General features: G+C 37.3%; 1 protein-coding gene across 6 annotated transcripts in view; it reads left to right on the top strand.

The window, feature by feature from the left end:
- The window catches only part of LOC107747481 (rho GTPase-activating protein 28-like), a 34,900-nt gene that overhangs the window by 1,523 nt on the left and 6,913 nt on the right, over positions 1 to 26,464 (top strand). The window contains exons 1-11 of one of the 6 annotated variants that reach the window (XM_016562008.1): positions 3,646 to 3,834; positions 13,510 to 13,646; positions 13,732 to 13,952; positions 16,997 to 17,069; positions 17,360 to 17,520; positions 18,131 to 18,296; positions 19,425 to 19,516; positions 23,103 to 23,180; positions 23,533 to 23,692; positions 23,768 to 23,850; positions 25,401 to 25,598. In XM_016562008.1, the coding sequence (XP_016417494.1) occupies positions 3,827 to 3,834; positions 13,510 to 13,646; positions 13,732 to 13,952; positions 16,997 to 17,069; positions 17,360 to 17,520; positions 18,131 to 18,296; positions 19,425 to 19,516; positions 23,103 to 23,180; positions 23,533 to 23,692; positions 23,768 to 23,850; positions 25,401 to 25,598 (1,377 nt within the window). In that variant the 5' untranslated portion in view covers positions 3,646 to 3,826. Of the gene's footprint in view, positions 1 to 3,645; positions 3,835 to 10,114; positions 10,181 to 10,283; positions 10,416 to 13,509; positions 13,647 to 13,731; positions 13,953 to 16,996; positions 17,070 to 17,359; positions 17,521 to 18,130; positions 18,297 to 19,424; positions 19,517 to 23,102; positions 23,181 to 23,532; positions 23,693 to 23,767; positions 23,851 to 25,400; positions 25,599 to 26,464 lie in introns of those variants that run through there. The other 5 variants (XM_016562011.1, XM_016562010.1, XM_016562007.1 and 2 more) reach the window with 5 other exon arrangements.

Genomic DNA, 26,464 nt, shown 5'->3' with positions numbered 1-26,464 from the left:
TCACTCACTCACTCACTCACTCACACACACACAGACACACACACACACACACTAATTTTAGTTAGTATGTTGTTTTTATTGAGGTGTTTGTAATTTCACTCACTTTTGCTCTTATTGAGTTGCATTTCATATTTTCTGATGTATTACTTGTGCTTCAGGTCTTTAGTGTGTTTTATATCCTTATATCAGCACTAAGTGAATTGAATCTTTATTTCGCATGTTTGTTTGAGAGTTTATGATCTAAATCCACTTTCTGTTCATCGCAACATTAACAGTTTTTGTTCAGTGATCAGAGTCACTGTCAAATGAAATGATTTAGTCTGTATGAAGCACATATGTTTCTCTGTAATTCTGTTGTTCTCATGTCTGATCCTGAACATGTTTTTAAAGTCTTCAAATATTTGCTGAGTAAATACAGTATATTGAGCACATGATCATATTTCAGCCTGTCCCGTAATCCTCATGTTTGCCACTGCGGATAAAGTGTTTGCTAAATGAAAAAATGCACAACTCTTTTATTAATGATTAATCTTTAATGCAGAAATCTATAGAAAAACAGTTGCAATTAGCTTTTTCATTTTTTATTCTGTGGCAGAAAAAAACAACAAAATTGATGTAAACTGCGAATTCAGAGAAAAAAGTCGCAATGACCTTTTTTTCCTCTTTTTTTATTCTGTGGCGTAAACAAGCTTCCAATGAAATCATATGTTGTGTGTTTGTGAGGTGTATCGATCATGTTTTATCAGAGCTGCTACAAAAAGGTTGCAAAAACCCTCTCAAGCCGCTCAAGTGTCTGCTTAGTTTTTGCTAGTCTTCTGATGTTCCCAGCATGCATCACTTGAGTTTGTCGTCTGGTGTCTCGTCAGATGATGTCATGATCAGAGTCAGGCAGCGACGGGACGCTCTTCTGTCTTAAAATATTTACATTAGATGGGAGCCAGAGAGCGCTTTACTCGTGATGTTGGGATGATTTATGTGCTGCAGGAGAAGATAAACACAGACAGAGTCTGATAGAGCAGGAATTACAGTTAATGACAGCATGAGGAGCGGCTGTAATATCAGTGTGTGTCTGCTTTCTGCTGCATCTCCATCTTCTGCTGTAATCAGTGATGATGTTTGACTCCAGCATTATAGTGCAGGACACACACACACACGCGCTCTCACACACACACACACTCACTCTCTCTCTCTCATGTTTACTTTGGCTTAAAATTGATGATAAGGCTTCTGTGTGTCTATAGCTGAGCGGATGTTGGCGAGACGTGGAGCCCCGCTGTGACCTAAGCCGCATGAGAGAGATTCCAGGTGGTCGCAATGTTTTGCATGTTTATTTTAGAGATATACCAGTTCCCAATATGGAGAAAATTGGAAATGAGGTGACAAATATTAAGGTACGTCTGGGGTTGTCTGAATATATAGATCTCATGACCTGCGATGCCACATACATATAAAAAATAATTGAAAAACTATATCAGGCACCGGTGGATCACACACACACAGGCACACACACACACACACGCACTCTCTCACACACGCTCTCTCTCTCTCTCACACACACACACACACACACACACAGCTGTTGTCTAGAGGTCAGTGGTGTCATGTTGTATCTTACTAAGTGACACAATTCACACAGGCTGAAAGCGCCGTTGTGTGTGTGAGTGTGTGTGAGAGAGAGAGTGTGTGTGAGTGTGTGTTTGAGTGGCTCTTGCTGAAAGCTCGTTTCTGTCAGTGTTTTGTCTTGTACAAAGGTAAGTCCTGTACTCGTGTGAGTCTCTGTGTGTCTGAATGAGTTGTGTGCTGCTGTTTGTTTCCACACACACACACACACACATCTGACTAGTTTATCATCCTGAAACTGAAATGACTTTGACATGCCACATCAAAATCAAAAGAGAAAATAAGAAAAGATATATTCCATAAATAGAATGAAGGCTGTATTCAGAAGTAGTAACATACTTTGCATTTTCACAATATTTTCTTGATCGTTAAACACATCTCAGGACTGTAATGTTTCTGTACGTTTTACTTTAGACTTCTTGTAATTCTCATTATTCTTAATGGGCTAATGCACCCAAAAATAATCATTTTGTCTTGTTTTGTGGAACATGAAGAAAAATATTTTTGAAGAATGTTTGGAATCAAACAGTTCCCATTAAATTCATTACATGGACAAAAAATACAATGGAAGTCAATGGGAACCAAAACGGTTTGGATTCTCGTCACTAGAAAAGAAAGTATTTTTATTTACTGCATTACAGAACAAATGCAACTGGACAATTTTTTCCACCTGAATGACTTTTTTTTGTTTTTTTTGATAAGGAAAAGAATTGGGGAGAAAATTATACCCCCCCCTCATTTTGTTTTATGCTATTACTAAATATAATATATTTTTCTCTTTTAATTTTAAAGTGACCTGTGAGCTGGACGTGTTCATGGTTTGATCCGATTGGACACAAATATTAGTGTAATTGTGTTGATTCTAGAACCGTCAGCTGAAGCATCAGAGGAAGTTCAGTGATTGTAAACTGGATTGTATGTAAATCTCTTTTTGTTCCCCTCTAATCCAGCTAGTTTGACGTTTGTCTCGTGCAGACTGTAGTTTGACATGAAAACAGATGCTGATCGGCCAGAGATGATGATTAGGCCATCATGATGATGATGATGATGATGATGATCTAATGAGGGTTCATGATTCTAGAGCAAATTATAATCTGGAACATGAAGTCGACTTCATGACATGCTAGTAATAGTACATGAATAACTTGTATATTATGAACATTGTTGGCTCTCTGACTAATTGTTTTTGTTCCTCTTTTGTAAGTCGCTTTGATTAAATGTAAATTGCCATAAATGTAAACGAGTAATTTTAGTTAATGCACTTATTGTAAAGTGTTATCTGTAAAAAAAATTTTTTTAAGCCAGATAATCGTTTAGTTTTCAGATTTTGGAAAAAGTAAAAAAAAGAAGAGAAAAAGAAAGCGACATTCTGAGATAAAACTATTGATGAATCTCTCAGGTTGTGCCATATTTCTATGTTCCTCGAGCAGCAAATCAGCATATTAGCATGATTTCTGAAGATCATGTGACACTGAAGACTGGAGTAATGATGCTGAAAATACAGCTTTGATCACAGAAATAAATTACATTTTAACAGATATTCACATAGAAAACAGCTGTTTTAAATTACAATAATATTTCACATTTTTACTGTATTTTTAAAATAAATAAATGCAGCCTTGCTGAGCAGAAGAGACTCTTTCAGAAAAATCTTACCGGCCCATATTCTTTGTTAGATTAATAAATACTGTAACAAATGTAATGCACATTGTTAGTTCATCTTAATTAATGCACTAACTAATGGGACCTTAATGTAAAGTTTTACCTGTAAATGAATATGAAAATCTAGAATTTTTTTTATTCAAATACAGATAATCGTAAAGTTTTCAGATTTCAAAAAAAGTAAAAAAAAACAACAACGTTCTGACATAAAACTATTCTTTCTCCATGTGACTAATCAGGGAAGTAAATAAACGAGTGTCACTGATCATGTGACTCGCTCTTCCGTTGAAGATCAAGATAGTCTTTGGAATGTCTCAGGTATTCCAGATATATTCTGTGGAATCTCTGAACTGGTTCATTCAGACGAACGCATGAACTCTACACTGATTCTGTGGAGTTGAGAGGCTGAGGCTGATCTGAGATCAGAAGGAGCGAGTGACATCAATGCTGCCGGACCACATTCCTCCTGACGGGAACAACAGCACAATTCCTGCCAGAAACGCTTCATTCGCGTCCGGAGGGCCGTGAGAGCACACACGCCATCATGCACAGGTAATCAGAGCAGCTTTACTACGGTAAACCAGCCGTTAGTGCTGTAAATGATGCTGTTTGTGGGTCGGAGGAGGAAGAGGGAGTCGGTAAACACGAGGTTAATGAGGGTTCGAGTGATAAGCGACTGCAGATAAGAGCATGCTTTCCTGCCAGACCGTCATCATCATAAAGTTGGTTTGTTTTTGAAGAAAAGATGGTTAATAATTCCACTCAAAGCTCAGATCAAACTCTGTTCTTAACATTTACATTTATTACTTTATCCAAAACACAGGCTCGTGTTCAGATATCAGGAACAATATTGCAAGTGCGAATTTAAGACTAAAACCTGAGAAATTAGGAAGTTTTCTCCGAGCTAAACGCCTCTGGTTTCTCATAATCAGATTAATTACACATCAAAAAATGAACAGTACACTGATTCAACTTTAAAAAACTTACTCCACTGCCTTAAAATTTCATGTTTAATTGACGACAAATTTCTTGTGGAATTGAAGGTGTTTTCATAATTTCCATATTTGCTATTTTTTATGTTTTTTAATTCTTTGGCATTATGATAAGGTTTATTATAGTTTCTTAGTTTGGTTGAACTAAAAAATAAGCCAAATTAAGTTAAATGAACATGAACTTAATATATATATATATATATATAAACATATTACAACTAAACATTCAAAAAACTTGAAATGTCAAGTTAAAAATACTTAATATTCCAAGTAAATACATCTTAACTAATAGATAACTTAAAGTAGTTGAAGAAAACACATTTTTACAGCGAACTTTGGTATTAAAAACTTAGTTCACCTTACTTTCATAAAGTTATTCCAACTAAACTTTGTAAGTTCAAATAACTTTACATTTGTCAAAATTTCAAAGTTAAAGCAACTTAAAGTTAAATTGAGTGAAAACATTTTATTTTACAGTGTAGTGTAGGGGAAGTTATATTGCATTATTTGTTATGCACCATATATACAGTAACTTCATGATTTGTTTGGACATGTACCACAGTAGTACCATAGTATTCTTTAAAGTACCTTGTAAAATCATGTAAACCTCAAATACTGCATCAGAGTCGGTGATATTTGAGTCAAGACGGATCAAAACAATGAACAAACCAGTTTTGGCGGATCAGAGGAAGTGTTTTTGTGTAAATGAATTATTGAAATGCTGCTCTGTGTGTGTGAGTCAGTGAGTGTGTGTGTGTGAGTGAGTGAGTGAGTGAGTGTCTGTGTGTGTGTGTGTGTGTGTGTGTGTGTGAGTGAGTGTGTGTGTGTGTGAGTGAGTGTGTGTGTGTGTGTGTGTGTGAGTGAGTGAGTGAGTGTGTGTGAGTGTGTGAGTGAGTGAGTGTGTGTGTGTGTGTGTGTGTGAGTGAGTGAGTGAGTGTGTGTGAGTGTGTGAGTGAGTGAGTGTGTGTGTGTGTGTGTGTGTGAGTGAGTGAGTGAGTGTGTGTGAGTGTGTGAGTGAGTGAGTGTGTGTGTGTGTGTGTGTGTGAGTGAGTGAGTGAGTGTGTGTGAGTGTGTGAGTGAGTGAGTGTGTGTGTGTGTGTGTGTGTGAGTGAGTGAGTGAGTGTGTGTGAGTGTGTGAGTGAGTGAGTGTGTGTGTGTGTGTGTGTGTGAGTGAGTGAGTGAGTGTGTGTGAGTGTGTGAGTGAGTGAGTGTGTGTGTGTGTGTGTGTGTGAGTGAGTGAGTGAGTGAGTGTCTGTGTGTGTGTGTGTGTGTGTGTGTGTTAGTTACCCACACACGCATGATGTTTGTGTGACTTTACCACAGTCACACGCTGCTTTGCATGAACGTGAGGAGCCACATTTGACTGGTAAATCATACCGTTGGCATCCGCGTGAGAAAACCAGACTCGAGGTGTTTGGTTGGGAGTTTTTGTTTCAGGACTGAATCTAAATGATGTGTTGTGTGTCTGAATGAGTGTTTGAGCTCCATTAGATGCGTGACTGAGTCCTATAGAAACATTCTCAAGAACAGCATGTATTTGCGCTCATGTAATCTGATCCTCCTGCTCTGTGTGACGCATTATTACTGTAGTTTCTCTTTGAATGTAAGCGCTGTGTGACCTTGATTAATGACAGCAGATGCTGGTTTCTCCGGATCGTGTGTGTTTGGTTCAGTGTTTGACGGCTCATCATGTGCTCTCTGTTCTTCTGTTCTGTCTGAGAGCGTCGTCACTGAGGCTAATAGGAAGTTAATGTTGTGTTATTGATTTCTGTGGGTGTGTTCAGGGTAATATAGAGCATTATATAGCACATGTTGGACATTCAACAGGCTTTCCAATCGCTTGAGCCAAACAGGAAGTTTCAGTGGCAGTGGACTTCCTCTCTGTAAAAGCACACTCAGTCTGTGGTGAACACACACTCACACACACACTCTCACACACTGCCAATCAAAAGTTTGGGGGCATTTTTTTTTTTGAGAGAGAGAGAAATACTTGTATTCATCACGGATGCATTAAATTGATCAAAAGCGACAGACTTTTATAATGTTACACAAGATTTTGTTTCAAATAAATGCTGTTCTTTTGAACTTTCTGTTCATCTGTGAATCCTGAAAAATAAAATGCATCACAGTTTCCACAAAAATATTGTGCAGCACAACTGTTTTCAACATTGATAATAATAGAAATGTTTCTTGAGCAGCAAATCAGCATATTAGAATGATTTCTGAAAATCATGTGACACTGAAGACTGGAGTAATGATGCTGAAAATACAGCTGCGCATCACAGAAATAAATTACAGTTTAACAGAGATTCACAGAGAAAACAGCTGTTTTAAATAGTAATAATATTTCACTATTTTACTGTACTTTTGATCAAATAAATGCAGCCTTGCTGAGCAGAAGAGACCTTCTTAATATAATACAGTAATTAATTTTCTTGGACTAGTATCATGGTATTATTTAGTTCGAGATTCACCCACGTATCAAAGTACCACCTGATACCATCAGTGTACCGCGGTAAAAGCACTAATAATAGTTGCATCCAGCTGATTTTGATTGAATCATTATGATTTAATCTCGTCATATTGATCTGAATGTGGCTGCTGCGTAAGGATTGGGTTCAAAGCATCTTCTGTGAGTCAAGTTCTTGAAAATGTCACGCTGCACAATGAAGGAGTGTTTGTGGTTTGTGCTGGTTTAGTGTGCGAGTCGAGCATGCCGTTAGTCACCGCTGGACACTCTTCATCATTACTGCTCCATTAGCTCCTCAATCCGGCCGCTGCGAGCGCTGATGTGAATCTTTAAAGTCTAGAGCCGCTCTATTGATCTGTTGTCTGCAGCTAATGCTCCGGCTTTTACCCGCTGGAGTGCTGCGATCTGCTGACGGCGCTGAAGTGCTCAGGGTAAACCGGGCCGAGCTGATTAAATACAGTGTGTGTGGGGTGTTTAGGGCGGCTTTGGGGTCAGCTGTGTGATGCATTGGTTCCCTTTCTAGTCGGCACCGAAACACTCGTGCGTGTGAGTTTGAGTGTGCAAACTGATTGCTAAGTCAAGCGTCACTTATATTTAGTAAGGAAGCAGTCTCAGTTTGAGTTCTTCCTCGTGAGGTTTGCTTTAGGGCTTTCTGATTGTAACGGTAATGGTTTGCCACAACTGTAATTGTTTTAAATTGAGGAATCAAGGTTTTGAAGAAACATATTCGACACATTCACACAGAATGCACTTGTGCATTAAAAACACGAGACACACGAGGCAATGCAATGGAAAAGCGCAAGGTTTGAACTTCTTTTGAGAGCCGTGTTTCGCCTTTTCAAGAGCGAGATGCTGTATAAGACACCAGACGCAGCGGTCAAACACATCCGTCAAGCAATGGAAAAGCAGAAAGCTGTGCAGAACTACTACTGTACGTCTGATATTTGATGTGTGCATGATGCTGACAGACTGTTATTAATCATCTACTGCTGCTGTTATAATTAGTCATTCTGAGTTTGAATGGGCTTGACTTTTTGAGTTGGCCGTCTAAAACTGAATGTTTTGGCTAAGAAATATTTAGCATTTTTCTCATTTTATATTATTTCTGAACATGTGTGACCCTGGAGCACAAAACCAGTCTTAAGTGTCAATTTTTAGAAAATAAGTACTTCATATATGTGACCGTGGAGCACAAAACCAGTCATAAGGGTCAATTTTTTGAAATTGAGATTTATACATCATCTGAAAGCTGAATAAGTAATCTTTCCATTGATGTATGGAAAGATTGAAAGATTGAGATGAAAATCTGGAATCTGAGGGTGCAAAAAAAATCTAAATATTGAGAAAATCATCTTTAAAGTTGTCCAAATGAAGTTTTTAGCAATGCATATTACTAATCAAACATTAAGTTTTGATATATTTACGGTAGGACATTTACAAAATATCTTCATGGAACATGATCTTTACTTAATATCCTAATGATTTTTGGCATCAAAGAAAAATGTATAATTCTGACCCATACAATGTATTGTTGGCTATTGCTACAAATATACCCCAGCGACTTAACACTGCTTTTGTGCTGCAGGGACACATATAGGATATGATTTTGCCTTCATATTCATGCATCTTTTCTGCAAAGTTTACACCATGTTGAGCACTTCATGTGTGCTGCACTTGGAATCAAACCGTCTTTAACCAGCTGGTTACTAAAGAGAATGTTACTTGAATCGTGTTGCAGTTATGTTTTTAAGTCAACTAGTTAAATGTTGAAAATTCTATTAGGTTTTATTTCCTGCCATATCTGTCAGTGGAGTCCGTCTCTGAAATGCTCGAAAGGTATTTTTAGACTCCAGATGTTTCTCTTTAAGACTTTGGGAGGAAAGCCGCTTGCGTTCCTGATGGATTCATGCTCGTTTATGTCGCCCGGAGACTGAAAACAAACCTGTGAGCCAATATTTCACCAGGAGACGCTTGGCACAGTCCTTCTGATGAAATGGACGCCTGTTTTCATCAACATCAGAGAGGCAGACGGTTTGATTTGATTAAATGCACGCCCTCCACAGCACCTTCAAGAGTCAGGAAAGTCGTATTTCATGCAAGTTCTGCAAAATGGATCGTTCTGGAATACAAACCAAATCTAAATGTCTTTAGAGTCTTTGGTCCAGCTGTTCACGTTCCTGGAGGAATGAGCTCATGATTTCTGCGTCTCCAGCGGCCGCACAGAAACCGTGACCAGCAGCACATGTTTCGAGTTTAGTTTCCCTCAACGCTGACCTACATTCATCACGGGGGGCCTTTACAGAGCTTATGAGAGTTTACCTGATCAGATGCTCATGAATGAGTTCATGATCTTATGTAGGACATAGACTTATAATATATTGTTCTTCAACAGTGCCTTTTTTTTAGTCTGAACATGATTATTTTTACTTGACTAAAGAAATATATATTTTTTAAAAATGACAAAACAAAATCATTAAAAATTCACCTAAAATTTACATGAAAACATAAAAAAAGATTCTTTTTTTTTTTTCTGTTTTATAAAGTTTCAAAAGTCTTTGTGCTGTAAACAAATATTGAAATAGAATTTGTACTTGATTTAACGATGAAACAAGCATTTCCTTTCTGTAGATTTTATTTTTCATGCACATGATATTGTTTCTTGTCTTGTGATTGTTTTTAAATTCTATTTCTAATGGCAGAACTTTATAAAATAGAAAAAAAAAATTAATTCTTTTTTTTGTTTTCATTTAAATTTTAGGTAATTTTTAATGATTTTGTTGTTTTTGTCATTTCTTTTTTTAAATATGTCTTTAGTTTTTATAAATTTTTTGTTTATTTTAGTACATCAAAATGAGTATTTTTTTTTTTACATTGTATTTTATTTCAGTTAAATTTCATACGATGAAAATGTTATTTTAAGGTTTTAGTTTTAAAACCCTAACCCAATAATAACCCTGAATATAACTAGTCTGTCGACTTTAAAACGAGTGAAAAACCTGCAACAAAGTAACGTTTTAACAGATGATTTTGTGCCTGAAACACTTGTTTGTGAGGTGATTAAAGCGACAGTACAGCCAGATGTTTGCGCTGTGTCTCGGGGCATTTGTTGCGTGCTGGATTGAGGGAAATGTTTGTTTAAACTAAAGCAGCGGTGTTGGGAATGCTGTTGTGGTCATTAGCCACATCTGGAAGCGCTTTTCCTGAATTAAACGCGTTTCTGTGTGTCTCAAAGTCTGAATGGGCAGAGACGAGCTTTAGGAAGAGCTGTAAACTGAGAAGACAATGGACATTAATGACATGAGGAGGAGAGAGAGAGAGAGGTCAGGAAGAGCGACCGGTGGGCGGAGACACACACACACACACTCTCTCTCTCCGTCAGTGAGGGTCGTCTCGTCTGGTTCTCGTCCTGATGTCTTTCTACAGAAAGCGCTGAGAGGTACGTGTGCTGTATCCAGTCCCAACAGGACCTGATGGAGAACACCCACGCGCTCCTCAAGCTCTCTGGAGATCCTCTGTGTTTTTGTGTGGATTTATGGAGTTTGTACAGGACCTGATTGACGCCGTCAGCTGGTTTAGTTCTGCTTTCATTCGGACGTCTCGTGTCTTTTGGAGGTTGATAGTTTGTGTTTCCAAATCCTGATTGGTGTCCAGTGTTCCTCTGAACACACACCGTGAGTCTGAAGATGCTTCTGTTCTGCTTCAGTGTCTCATTTGTAATTGTATGATCAGAATCGCTGATATTTATAATAATTTGTATTGTTTTCTCATGTGCATGAATGGGTAAATATGGCGATGTTTCAGAACAGCTTTGTGTGTTTTGCGTGTCCTCCAGATATTGTCGTCATGATTCGTTCATGTGTTTGTTCTGGTTCAGAACGAGCAGGTTACCCATCAGGCCGTGCGGTTAACCGCTCTTTGTTTTGAAGGAATATCCCGGGTTAAACTCGGGTTAAGTTCTGTCTAACTCTACAGTGATTGACTGCTGTTGTATGTGGATCTAACATGATGTTTTCTCAGCGTTTACACCTGAGAGTTGCTTATTTTCTGTGCTAATCAAAGAGCATCAAGTCAACTTCAGTCGTATTTCATCTTTTCTAACACACAAAAGCAAAAGGAGCAATTCTGAGTCATGTTTGAAATGTTTTAAGGTCTTTATGGTTGAATTTCGTGTTCACTGACTCTTTTAAGTGTATAAAAAAATTGCTGAAGAGTGAAAGATATTTGAAAAGTAAAAAAGCGTGGTCTTAATGTTTAATATATTTATATTATTTTACATAATGTAAATATAATATATAAAAATAATATATTGTCAAGCTATTATCTTAATCTTATTTTTATATCTATCTATCTATCCATCTATATATATATATATATTCTTTTCTAACACACAAAAGCAAAAGGAGCAATTCTGAGTCATGTTTGAAATGTTTTAAGGTCTTTATGGTTGAATTTCGTGTTCACTGACTCTTTTAAGTGTATAAAAAAATTGCTGAAGAGTGAAAGATATTTGAAAAGTAAAAAAGCGTGGTCTTAATGTTTAATATATTTATATTATTTTACATAATGTAAATATAATATATAAAAATAATATATTGTCAAGCTATTATCTTAATCTTATTTTTATATCTATCTATCTATCCATCTATATATATATATATATAAATATAAATATAAATATATATGAAGAGTTCATTTGCAAAAACAAAACTCAGTTTTTAACAATTCTCAGAAATCATGTGATTTTATTGTGCATTCCAATTAATCTCAATCAAACTGCAGTTGGGTTATTTTGACTAGGTTAAAAAACAACAACAACAACAACAAAAACAGCTGACTAACACAATAAAACATGATAAAAAACATGATTTTTGAACATTTTAAAAAACGGAGTTATCTGTTTTTGCAAATAAACTCTTCACATATATATATATATATATATAGTATTATATTACTTGTTTGTAACGTGACCTTGGGTTTTGGAAAGGTGTTATAAAAATGACATATTTTATTATTATTAATATTACTATTAAGTAAATTGTTTGAGTTGTTTGTCAAGCATTTAATAAACAAAGAGTTGTGTTTTTACCTAGAATATTCCTTTAATGTCAGGAACAGTTTTATTAAAATCTGCAATAATCAGATCATTAATGTTTAGTTTTTTTTGCGTTGTCCTGAAGATCTGTGTTCATGTCGACTCAAATCAGACTCGGACTGTGAGCTGAAAGAGAAACTACAGCGAGACAGATTTGTGATCCTGCCGTTCCTCGCGCTGCTGGAATGCCTGAAGGAGGTTGTTTTGTGATGTTTTTCCAGCTGAAAATTGCGTTTCCATTGAAGGCTTGATGTGTGTAAACTGAGGCAGGGACGTTTGGAGGCAATTAAGCTCTTCATGTAACACAATTCAGACTCCATCATGTGCAGCGCTGATCGATAACTTCCTCTAAATGACGCAGGTCCACTTCCTGCCCATCATCTTCATCATCAGCTCCTGCAGCTTATCAATATTTAATAGAAACCCCGAGAGACGAAGCTCATACGAGCGTCCTGTCTGTTTCAGATCTCCCTCGGTTTAGAGCATCTCCACATGTTCTTCTCCTTCACTTGGACTGAATGGTTTCTTCATGGAAGAGATGAGCTGATGGCTGATGGTTCTCCCGTCGTTCAGCTCTGTTAGCGAGACTTGAACTTGTTCAGCTCTATTCTCCAGCAGCTGAACGAGAAGCTGTTTTTCTAAAACTGTAGTCTCTCACTGAACATGCCGCTGTGTTATGAATTATGTCTTTAATAGGGTTTAATATTTTGTGAGCAAATGCAGCACGACCCCGATCAAATCATATTTCCTCACATCAGATTCTGACTCGTATTAGATCTGGTTTATTCACACGAGGATGGCGTGTTGAGATCATGTGACCGGCTGAATAAAGCGTCCTGTTATCAGATGCTTTGAGGAATAAATTAGTCGTAGGTGACAACTCCACGTGAAACGGGATGTTTGTACAGTGAGCTTTTTATGAGACATCAGTATTGATATTTTCTCTTATATTTTGCATTATTATTTTTTGTAAAAGCTTTGCTAGTAATCTAGACAGCTTTTCTTCTTCTTTTGTCCTTTCTTCTTTTTTCCCCTTATTTTTCTTTTCCTTTTCTTCTTTATTTTTCCTTTTCATTTTTGTCCTTCTTTTCCGCTTTTATTTTCTCTTTTCTTCTTTCCTTATTTTTCTTTTCCATCACTTGCTTTTCTTTTTTTTTCTTCCATTTTTCCCATTCCTCTTTTTTCTTTTCCTGTTTTAACCTTTTTCTTTTCAATCTTTTGTCCATTTTCTGTCTTTTTCCTTCTCTTATTTCTTTTAATTTTTGTCCTCCTTTCCCCCTTTTATTTTCTCTTTTCTTCTTTCCTTATTTTTCTTTTCCATCACTTGCTTTTCTTCTTTTCCATTTTTCCTTCTTGTTTTTCCCTTTTCTTTTCCCATTCCTCTCTTTTCTTGTTTTGACCTTTTTTTGTTTTCAATCTTTTCCCTTCTTCTTCTTTTGTCCCTTTTCTCTTTTTCCTTCTTTTCATCCTTTCTTCTTTTTCCTCCTCTCTACCTCCTCCTTCTTTTAGTTTGGTTTTTCGCGAGGCTTCGCTGTAAATCAGGTTGAGTCTGCTCTCTCTGTTGATGACAGTATGTATGTTGTCCTCGTTCAGGTCCGTGTGTGTGTGTTGGGTTTGCGTGTCAGTACCGTGTGCAGATGTGCTCAGATGTGTGTTTCTCTGTGTTTCTGCAGGAAAGCGCAGTATCAGCGGATAGGCAGCATGAGTTTGGAGCGGGACTCCATGGAGGACTACTGGAGTGAGATGAAGAGCATCGATGAGGAGCGTCAGGGAGGACCGGAGGAGCTGATGGAGCGCGCCAGCGTGGACGGTGCGTACGGATCATCATTCAACTTTATAATTATCATTCTGTCTCTGGTGTGAAGGAGTCTAATAGAGTGTGCTTGATGTTTCAGAGGCGGAGCTTGAGGAGGCGTGGCTGCAGGAGGCGGGGCTCTCCACGCTGGTGACGGGAACACAGAGCGACGGCCCGGCGGAGGCTCTCCTCTCCACGCTCACGCGCTCACAGGCCGCCATGGTGAAGAAACGGCTGGATAACTACACGCAGACGCTGCGCAAGAGGAACAGACAGCCCATGAGACACGTGCGAGACGTCTTCTCCATGTCCGACGCGTCGGTGAGCGCAAAACGGTTTTCATTTCCGTTTCAAATCAGACGATCGTGCAGCAGATCTGCAGGTGTGGTCTTGTTTCTAGTGTTAATTTCGTTAACGAAATCTATGACGAAAAACGTTCGTCAACGAAGTTTTTTCCCCTGACGATAACTGAGACTAAATGAACATGCAAAAAGACGAGACTAAAACGTAGTTTTATTTAAACACATGACAAGACGAGGGGATGACGAGACACACCTGGGATCAATGGAAATAAACGGGGAACACCTGGAATTAAATCAACAATCAGGAACAGGAAACTAACCAAATATGGGCATAAACACTGGGACACAGGGAGCACATGGGGAACAAAACACAACACAAGCCTGACATACGCAACCTCTGTGCAGCGATAAGTCTTTTTTTTTTTGCTGTGGTTTTAAAAGAGAAACATTAATGCAATTTGGAATTATTGGAATTACTATTAGGAATTTCTCTGTTATAATATGTGACCCTGGAGCACAAAACCAGTCATAAGGGTCAATTTTTCAAAATTGAGATTTATGCATCATCTGAGAGCTGAATAAATGAGCTTTCCATTTTGGCTGAGATACAACTATTAGAAAATCTGGAATCTGAGGGTGCAAAAAAAATCTAAATATTGAGAAAATCATCTTTAAAGTTGTCCAAATGAAGTTCTTAGCAATGCATATTACTAATCAAAAATTAAGTTTTGATATATTTACAGTAGGACATTTACAAAATATCTTCATGGAACATGATCTTTACTTAATATCCTAATGATTTTTGGCATAAAAGAAAAATGTATAATTCTGACCCATACAATGTATTGTTGGCTATTGCTACAAATATACCCCAGCGACTTCAGACTCCAGGGTCACAAATGATAAAGACTAAAAGTTACATTTGACACAGGACTAAGACTAAATTAAAAATAGCTGACAAAATGAACACTACTTGTTTCACAGGCGTGTCGATTGGCTGTTATGCAGCTGCTGCGGCCGTTTGTTCGGCGTGTGAATGCCTCTCAAAATAACCGTCCCACTGACTGAGCCTGGAATGAGCAGCGACCCAGACGCGTTTAAAATTAGCCTCATGACAGCAGATGAGACCACAAAAACCTTAATTCATTCCTGCTGACACACATCTTGAGTTTGGATTCTTTTGGATGTATGTTTGAAAAATGAAGATGAGTTGCGATGAAATCTCAGATCCTTTAGTCTGTTTCTGACGTACATCCAAATGTAATGGATTATTAAAAAAAAAGCACCAGTTGTTGATTGGATGTTGAGATGTGGGCGTGGCTCCCAAAAGTCTATGCAAATGAACGTGAGCCGCAGGGGTGGAGTTTAAGAGCACTAAATGATTGGCACACCACAAACTATTTGAACATCAGTTTTAATGTTGGCATGAAATGAAAATTCACTCTATTTTCTAAATGCATGCAATTAAAATTTTGAGCTTGTAATGTTTAATCAAAATGCCAAAAGATCCAGTTATGATATTTTGGATTAAACATTACAAGCTTAAAACATAAAAAAAATAAACATGCGTGAATAAATTGCAAGCGTTTAGAAAATAAAAGTGAATTTTAATTTCATGCCGACTTTAAAGCTGATGTTCAAATAGTGTGTCATTTGTAGCTCAGATAGTAAATCGTGCTAGCTTGCAACAAGGTTGCGAGTTCGATTCCCAGATAACATGTTTATCTTGAATGCAATGTAAATCACATGCATGAGTGCAACTAATGACTATCTGTTTGACTGAGCAATGACAGCCGGTTCGACTGAACAGAGAGTGTATGGAGCTGTTTTAAATGCTGTGGAGTCTGTTCGGTTTAGAGGACGTGTGGTCAGTAAGCGGTCAGACAGACAGCAGCACACAGGCGTTTGTTTGGAGGCTGAATCAGTCATGAGTCACGCTCAGCTGCTCCGACAGCTGAAATATCTGATTCTCTGATTGGATATGAAGGACAGACTCACTGGACCGAAATAGTCCAACAAATGTCCAGTGTTCAGCAGGACATCGTCTATATAGACATTAATACACATGTATTAACACATGCTGAGATGATTTATATCTGACATGTGATGACCTTGATTTGTACATTTGAGTGATTCTAAACTGATTACTGATTAATTGTCTGATCGTGGTTATTGATCCAACCACAATTATTTGAGATCAATTTGAGTTTAAATTTCAATCACGTTTTGCATTCCTACAAAGGAAACGTAAGCGTTTAAAGAAATGCCATCAAAGAATAAAAAACCGAATAAACACTTAAACACTGGCTTCCTTCATACGAAATGAAAAGACTGCATTATATTAGATTATTTGACATTTTATATAATTTATATAAGCAATTTTCACAGCATTTATGTAAATATTGATATTAATATTTTTTATTATATGTGACCCTGGAGCACAAAACCAGTCATAAGGGTAAATTTTTTGAAATTGAGATTTATGCATCATCTGAAAGATGAATAAATATACTTTCTGGAAAATCTGGAATCTGAGGGTGCAAAAAAATCTAAATATTGAGAAATCATCTTTAAAGTTGTCCAAATGAAGTTCTTAGCAATGCATATTACTAATCAAAAATTAAGTTTTGATATATTTACGGTAGGAAATTTACTAAATATCTTCATGGAACATGATCTTTACTTAATATCCTAATGATTTTTGGCATAAAAGAGAAATGTATAATTTTGACCCATACAATGTATTGTTGGCTATTGCTACAAATATACCCCAGCGACTTAACACTGCTTTTGTGCTGCAGGGTCACAAATATGATTTCAATAAAAAAAAAAAAAAACGTATTAGGCTTGCATTGTAAGTGCCGAACAAAACAGAATTAAATAGTTAATAGCAGTTATTTGTAATGCAATTAATTGCACTGCCATTTGCAGTGGTGCATGTTGATTTCAGTGTCGAATTCCTCAGAAATGTTGTGTTTGTGGTCTATAAACTCACACAGATGGAGCAGGAACGTGTTTACCTCATGAATCCGTCAGTGATGATGTGATTTTGTTCTCTTACAGTCTGAACTGACGCCTCCGGTTTCTCCAAACGGACAGATCGCTCCTAAACTCCCGCAGTGGAATCCACCTAAAGGTTGGACAACGTTTTTAGATTATACATTTACTTTAACATGCATTAATTTAGCCGACGCACAAAAGAGGAACATCATAATAGACACAATGTTTACTGTACATGAGTCAAATATAAGATAGATTAGTACACAAAAAGAAGAAACGCAGAAAAGAGAAGAACAGGATTATTGTTTATTGTTTAAATAGGAGTTGTTATGGTTTTGGTTTCGATCAGAGCTCATATATCATGGGTGATTAAGGTCTTAGTCCTTGGCTTAGTTATTGTTTGGTTTGGTTTATATGTGTGTTCAGTTCCTCCGTCGTGTGCAGCGGACACTAACGGCTCCAGCAGCGCTTCAGAGACCATCCTTCTGTCGTTTGACGTGCCGTATTCAGAAGCGGCTCGAGCTCATCGGAAAGGCCGGGAATGCCAAGACTGCAGGAGGATCCGTAAAGACGACAGGGATTTACCGGTGCGTTTGATGATCTGTCATAATGTCTTAAATGTGTGTTTTTCAAACTGATTCTACAAGTTACTTCCCATCAAATTTAGAGTTTTATATGTTTAGTTCATGTTTGTAGCTTTGGTTGGTAACATTTTTTGATATTTTCTGGAAAGAATGCTCAGCAAGTCTGGATTTATTTGATCAAAAATACAGTAAAATTGCGAAAAAAATATTAAAATTTAAAATAGCTGTTCTCTCTGTTAAACTGTAATTTATTTCTGTGATCAAAGCTGAATTTTCAGCATCATAACTCCAGTCTTCAGTGTCACATGATCTTCAGAAATCATTGTGCTGTTTTCCTGCATTATAAATGCCTTAACTGTCACTTTTGATCAATTTTACTTATTCTTGCTGAATAGAAGTATTAATTTATGTCAAAAGAAAAAAAATCTTGTGAACACAGGAAAGAAAATTGTCCAGCTATCTCATGGGGTCTACATAATGCACCTTTTACTGGCAGTGTTTGTTGTTCTGTTGCTTGAAACAAAAAAAGCAGCATTTACTGAAAGCATCTTCCCTGGATAGCGAGCTCAGATCAGATGCTGCCATCTAATGCGGTTTGTGGTCTGTTCTTCAGAGTTATCAGATAGTGAGGCCCAGACAGGGCGTGACGCGAGTGAGCGATCTATCATCTGAGGACATCAAGAAGATCGGCTACATCTCCCTGATCGAGCTGACCACATTCTACGACTTCATGGGCATCGAGATGAAGAGGAACCGCGTGGTGCGCAGTAAAGCACGGGGTGCGTGTCGCTCACATCCAGACTCTGCGGAAAACTGGCTTTAAACAATGTTGTTTTGTTCCCACAGACAGCAGGATACTATTACTACTGTAAATATCCAAAACATGGTGTCACCGCAGTAAATGTCCACAACAACCATAGTATAGTTCTTTTGCACTTTAATCTGTGTAAAACTTTTAACTTTATACATTTTTCTGTATTGCTTTATTGCATTTAAATGTTCAGTTATTTTTGTTATAAGAAAAAAGCTATTAAACCTGTTATACTGTATTATGACAGCACTTTTTTAAAACTAAATTGCAATACCGTGATAATACCGCATACCGTGATAAAAGCATTAGCAATTAATCGCAACATGAAAATTTGATACCGGCATATCCCTATTCCATAGTAAATGTTTATAAACATGGTATTACCATAGTAAATGTCCAAAAATTATTGTGTTTCCATAGTAAATGTTTATAAACATGGTGTTACCATAGTAAATGTCAGTCATATTAACACTCAGAAACCATGTAAAACTGGCTGTAAATGTTGTCGTTTTGTTCCCTCAGACAGCAGGATACTATTACGACTGTAAATATCCAAAACATGGTGTCACCACAGTAAATGTCCACAACAACCATAGTATCACCATAGTAAATATCCAAAAAAATGGTGTCACCGCAGTAAATGTCCACAACAACCATAGTATCACCATAGTAAATATCCAAAAACATGGTGTCACCACAGTAAATGTCCACAACCATAGTAAAAATCCAAAAACATGATTTTACCATTGTAATGTCCATAAAACATGATGTCACCATAGTAAATTTGTACAAAACATGGTGTTGCCATTGTGAATATCCAGAAAACATGGTATTACCATAGTAAATGTCCAAAAATTATTGTGTTTCCATAGTAAATGTTTATAAACATGGTATTACCATAGTAAATGTCCAAAAATTATTGTGTTTCCATAGTAAATGTTTATAAACATGGTATTACCATAGTAAATGTCCAAAAATTATTGTGTTTCCATAGTAAATGTTTATAAACATGGTGTTACCATAGTAAATGTCAGTCATATTAACACTCAGAAACCATGTAAAACTGGCTGTAAATGTTGTCGTTCTGTTCCCTCAGACAGCGGCATATTCGGCGTTCCTCTCACTACGTTGCTGGAAAACGACCAGAAAAAATACCCTGGTTCCAGAGTTCCTCTGGTTTTCAAGAAGGTACGTTCATCTTTCCTTCTTTGGTTGTTAGAAACGAGGCTGGAATGTTGTGATCGAGATTGCGAGCGCTGGCTTTTCTGGAAAGTTCCCAGTCAGCACTTCTCAGGGCTCAGATACTCGTCCCTCCCGCATCCTTGGACGGAGCCGCGGCGCACTATCTCACATTATCCTGACCCGACGGCCCACGCTCATCTCCGTTACAGAGGATTTCCAAAAAAACAAAGGCGGTGGCCAGAAGTGCTCTGGTTTGTTTTACGTGCCTGCGTTGACCTCGATGCCTCTGTTTTTAAGTGGAATGATGGAGGCCGTTTATTGTTTCACTGGAGAGAGACTTACTGAGGAAACACTTAGAAACCGAGACGGAGGATTAGTATAGATGCTCTAATAAACCTTCAGCAGTGAATCCGCTCACCCTCAGATTCTTCCAGCATTGCAACACCGTCAGTATTTGTGTTGGGTAACTCGAGAGCTGACGGGAAGATACGGAGACCCCCAGCTGGTAGAAACCCCCCACACACAGCTGCGTTCTGAACTGAGTCTGACGCTCTTATCAATGACTGATAAAGACTCTGTGTGTCTGAATGAGCTGGAATCTCAATCATCTCTGTCAGAAAACAACAGCACACAGACAGACCATTGTAAATGTCCAGAAAACATGGTGTTACCTTAGTAAATATCCAAAAAACAAGGTGTTACCATTGTAAATGTCCGGAAAACATGGTGTTACTGTAGTAAATGTCCAGAAGACATGGTGTTACTGTAGTAAATGTCCGGAAAACATGGTGTTACCGCAGTAAATTTCCAGACAACATAATCTTGCCATTGTGAATATCCAGAAAACATGTTGTTACCATTGTAAATGTCCAAAAAACATGGTGTTACCATTGTAAATGTCCACAAAACATGGTGTTACTTTAGTAAATATCCAAAAAACATGGTGATACCATAGTAAATGTCCAGAAAACATGGTGTTACCTTAGTCAATATCCAAAAAACATGGTGATACCATAGTAAATGTCCAGAAAACATGGTGTTACCTTAGTCAATATCCAAAAAACATGGTGATACCATAGTAAATGTCCAGAAAACATGGTGTTACCTTAGTCAATATCCAAAAAACATGGTGATACCATAGTAAATGTCCAGAAAACATGGTGTTACCTTAGTCAATATCCAAAAAACATGGTGATACCATAGTAAATGTCCAGAAAACATGGTGTTACCTTAGTCAATATCCAAAAAACATGGTGATACCATAGTAAATGTCCAGAAAACATGGTGTTACCTTAGTCAATATCCAAAAAACATGGTGATACCATAGTAAATGTCCAGAAAACATGGTGTTACCTTAGTCAATATCCAAAAAACATGGTGATACCATAGTAAATGTCCAGAAAACATGGTGTTACCTTAGTCAATATCCAAAAAACATGGTGATACCATAGTAAATGTCCAGAAAACATGGTGTTACCTTAGTCAATATCCAAAAAACATGGTGATACCATAGTAAATGTCCAGAAAACATGGTGTTACCTTAGTCAATATCCAAAAAACATGGTGATACCATAGTAAATGTCCAGAAAACATGGTGTTACCTTAGTCAATATCCAAAAAACATGGTGATACCATAGTAAATGTCCAGAAAACATGGTGTTACCTTAGTCAATATCCAAAAAACATGGTGATACCATAGTAAATGTCCAGAAAACATGGTGTTACCTTAGTCAATATCCAAAAAACATGGTGATACCATAGTAAATGTCCAGAAAACATGGTGTTACCTTAGTCAATATCCAAAAAACATGGTGATACCATAGTAAATGTCCAGAAAACATGGTGTTACCTTAGTCAATATCCAAAAAACATGGTGATACCATAGTAAATGTCCAGAAAACATGGTGTTACCTTAGTCAATATCCAAAAAACATGGTGATACCATAGTAAATGTCCAGAAAACATGGTGTTACCTTAGTCAATATCCAAAAAACATGGTGATACCATAGTAAATGTCCAGAAAACATGGTGTTACCTTAGTCAATATCCAAAAAACATGGTGATACCATAGTAAATGTCCAGAAAACATGGTGTTACCTTAGTCAATATCCAAAAAACATGGTGATACCATAGTAAATGTCCAGAAAACATGGTGTTACCTTAGTCAATATCCAAAAAACATGGTGATACCATAGTAAATGTCCAGAAAACATGGTGTTACCTTAGTCAATATCCAAAAAACATGGTGATACCATAGTAAATGTCCAGAAAACATGGTGTTACCTTAGTCAATATCCAAAAAACATGGTGATACCATAGTAAATGTCCAGAAAACATGGTGTTACCTTAGTCAATATCCAAAAAACATGGTGATACCATAGTAAATGTCCAGAAAACATGGTGTTACCTTAGTCAATATCCAAAAAACATGGTGATACCATAGTAAATGTCCAGAAAACATGGTGTTACCTTAGTCAATATCCAAAAAACATGGTGATACCATAGTAAATGTCCAGAAAACATGGTGTTACCTTAGTCAATATCCAAAAAACATGGTGATACCATAGTAAATGTCCAGAAAACATGGTGTTACCTTAGTCAATATCCAAAAAACATGGTGATACCATAGTAAATGTCCAGAAAACATGGTGTTACCTTAGTCAATATCCAAAAAACATGGTGATACCATAGTAAATGTCCAGAAAACATGGTGTTACCTTAGTCAATATCCAAAAAACATGGTGATACCATAGTAAATGTCCAGAAAACATGGTGTTACCTTAGTCAATATCCAAAAAACATGGTGATACCATAGTAAATGTCCAGAAAACATGGTGTTACCTTAGTCAATATCCAAAAAACATGGTGATACCATAGTAAATGTCCAGAAAACATGGTGTTACCTTAGTCAATATCCAAAAAACATGGTGATACCATAGTAAATGTCCAGAAAACATGGTGTTACCTTAGTCAATATCCAAAAAACATGGTGATACCATAGTAAATGTCCAGAAAACATGGTGTTACCTTAGTCAATATCCAAAAAACATGGTGATACCATAGTAAATGTCCAGAAAACATGGTGTTACCTTAGTCAATATCCAAAAAACATGGTGATACCATAGTAAATGTCCAGAAAACATGGTGTTACCTTAGTCAATATCCAAAAAACATGGTGATACCATAGTAAATGTCCAGAAAACATGGTGTTACCTTAGTCAATATCCAAAAAACATGGTGATACCATAGTAAATGTCCAGAAAACATGGTGTTACCTTAGTCAATATCCAAAAAACATGGTGATACCATAGTAAATGTCCAGAAAACATGGTGTTACCTTAGTCAATATCCAAAAAACATGGTGATACCATAGTAAATGTCCAGAAAACATGGTGTTACTGCGGTAAATGTCCAGAAAACATGGTATTGCCGTACAAAACATCTAGAAAACATGTTGCCATTGTGAATACCAAGAACACATGGTGTTCTTAGTAAATGTCCAGAAAACATGGTTTCACCATAGTAAAATTCATGCTAATACCAAGCACGTGTGTTTTTGAATCTCATGTGATGATGGTGTTTGTGTTTTCAGTTGTTGTCTAAACTGGAGCAGACGGGCTTACAGACGGAGGGGATTCTCAGGGTTCCAGGATCAGCGTCCAGAGTGAAGGTAAATAGATCCAGATCTACAGCATCATTCACACAGCAGAGATCAGCGTGATGAACACGGCCTGCTCCAGGATTTGTGCTGTTGGCGAGTTTTGCCTCATGTGACTGTGACACATTCGTAAAGCATCTGACCTGGATTTCTCCCACTGATTCCAGCTTTAATTCCACAGTCCTCAGCGTTATTCATCCATGAGTGACGAACAGCAGCTCAGGATGAGAGCAATGAAGTTACAGTCGAATCACACTCATATTGTGCGAGACGTGCTGGTGCTAAAAGAGAGTTAATAACACTTCATTATAATTGAGGGGAAGCTGGTGCTCATGATGTTGGTTTCTGTGTTTGTCCTCCTCAGCATCTGCGTCAGGAGCTGGAGCTGAAGTTCTACGAGGATCGTTTCGACTGGGATCAGGTGCGTCAGAACGACGCGGCGGGTTTATTGAAGATGTTCATCCGCGAGCTGCCGTATCCTCTGCTGACCCAACAGCACCTGCCGGCGTTCACGGCCGCTCAGAGTGAGTCTGAACATCCATATCTGCGTCTCTTCACTGACTGTTCAGAGTCACGTCTCTCATCTCTCCGTCTGTCAGGTATCTCATCACCCAAACATCAGATTCAGGCTCTTCATCTTCTCATCATGCTGCTTCCTGAAGCCAACAGAGACACACTGAAGGTCTGTTCATCTCATCACGTGCTCAAACGCTTTCTGAAGATGATGTGATGTGACTAAATAACTATAACAGTTCTCAAGCTTCTCATAGACAATATTTGAACACCCTCCGAGATATTTCAAACTTGTTATTTAGAGAAACTAGGAGTGGTGATGTATTAAAATAAATACATAAAATTATGATAAATAATGAGAATTACATTTCATAATTCTAGTAACTGTAGATTTTGTACAGAAAGGGTTATTATAGTTAACTAAAACTCAAACCATAAAAAATTACGTTACTTGAAGAAAAAAAAAGTTAACTGAAATAAAATAGAAATAAATTACACTTATTTTGAGCTAGTTGCCAAAGCATCAATTTTAGTTTTCATTTAGTTACTTGATGTACTAAAATAACTAAAACTGAATAAAAATTATATTGACATAAAAAAACTTATAAAAATGACAAAACAACAAAATTTATATATTTTTTTAAATTAAGTTAGAATTAAAATTAAAACAGAAAATGCAAAAAATAAAACTAATTTAACAAACTATAATAGTATCTCAGTGATACTAAAACAACACTGGTTCACCATTTTCACCATTTTTACTTTTCATCATCGATGAATTTACTTTTTTTTGTAATTTACAATTACTTTTTTAGTTTGTGAGATTACAGGTTTTTAAAATGACTTTTTCGCTCACAAACAGCAATTTTGACTCAATAAAATATTATAGAGCTTGACAAAATGTGTGTATATATTTTATATACAGTTTATCTACTTTGTTCAAGATCATGAGAACCTGGTTCTTAAATGAAAATTAATTAAATGATAATAAACAAGATATATGATTTTGGCTCACATCTTTTTTAGCTGGTTTAGTCTATTTAAATCTTGCTTTTAAGTCATTTTAAGCCATCTTTTGGCCCCCTTGGAACTGCACTGAGGGCCCTTGTGGGTCCCGGACCCCTGCTTGAAAAAAATGTGTCCTCAGAGATGAGTTAAATCTGACAAAACCTCCATCTGGGGATGTCCTCGTCTGAAATGCAGGTGGTTTTCTGTGCTTATAGTATTTATAATTGCCTATGTATGGAATGTCCCTATTTAGATAGTTGAGTAAACATGTGTGGGTGAAGTATTCAAATGAAGTTGATGAACCGGTCGGACAAATCTGTGATGACACACGCAGTCTCTCCGGTGCCAGAATACAGAGAATCAGGCTGGTTTGACGTCATGCGTTTGGTGCCCATATTCTCATGTGGAGATTCAGCGCTGATTCAGTTTAATCTGTGTGCTGAAATCAGCTGAAAATGCAGTGCAGAGCTCATACAGCAGAGCGTGACGCCAGCAACGCCAAGGTCACGGGTTCGACTCCCAAGGAACGAATAAACCTTGAATACAACGAGAGTCGAATGAATGCGTGTAAACGTGACCGGTTCCAGTGAAGTCACACGGCACTTCCTGTTTGGAGTTTGTCAGAATTTCCTCTCTAGTAATATAAAACCGGCCCGCAGGTCATCGTGGCTGATGTTTGCCGTTTGTTCACTGTACGGTGTTTGTTCTCAGGCTCTTCTGGAGTTCCTGAGAAAGGTGGTGGCGTACGAGGAGAAGAACCGCATGAGTCTGTGGAACGTCTCCATGATCGTCGCGCCAAACCTCTTCACGTTTCGCGGGAAGAACGTCAAACAGGAAGAGATGCAGGGCGCGGTCGCTGCGGCCCAGCTCGTGCGTCTCCTCATTACCCATCAGGACCTGCTGTGGACGGTGAGCATCTGCAGCATCAGCATCAGTGACTTCATCAGCGGCGCTCATGAATATTAATGAGGTGTCTTGGCTGATTGGCTGACATTGGTAAACGTTCATTGTAGGATCATCACAGATCGGTGAAGTCGGTGTTTTCTGCGTCTTTGGGACTGACATCTGCTCTTTACTAAAATAACTAAATATTCTATATTTTAAAAAATAACTAAATATTAAAATAATCATTTAACCCCTTAACTGTCACTGTCCTGCTAGTTTTCTTCAATATATTACAATTAAATCCTAATCTAATCATGACAAACTATATATCGTTGGAAAGGTCGAAGACTCCTAAATTGATATTTTACCACTGTTTGTTGTTAAAAATTATGTAGGAGCAGTAATAATTAATTTATGACAAGAGTGCACCTCAAAACATATACATCGTAACAGGAGCTCTGACCTTTGTCACAAAAATTCTATTTGTTTCCTTTTTTTCCTATCACATGTTTTAGTAATCATCATATATTATATATCATTCGAAAGCTTAAAATCCTCAAAATTCATCCTGTGAAAACAGTTTTGAAATCGGACATTGCGTTACCATAGAAATGGACCTTAAAATCTTTTAGCGGGCTCCTCCCCCTTAGTGCGGGGTGTCATATTACAAAATGTATTACAGTCTTTTGGAATAAAAACTTATTAGAATCTTGACAAAATACATATCGTCGGAAGGGTTATTTTGTGATAAGAGTAATACTGAGAGAGAAATGTATACATTTGTGACAGAAAAATGCATCAAAACAATTCAATGTGGTTTGTATGGCACCCGGTGGCTGTTTGTGGTATAACGCCTAAACAAAATTGCATAGGAACCTCAATTTTTTTTT

Source organism: Sinocyclocheilus rhinocerous, unplaced genomic scaffold, assembly GCF_001515625.1.
Source record: "Sinocyclocheilus rhinocerous isolate Xijiao unplaced genomic scaffold, SAMN03320098_v1.1 scaffold6552, whole genome shotgun sequence".
NCBI lineage: Eukaryota > Metazoa > Chordata > Actinopteri > Cypriniformes > Cyprinidae > Sinocyclocheilus > Sinocyclocheilus rhinocerous.
This window is presented reverse-complemented; position numbering and strand designations above follow the sequence as displayed.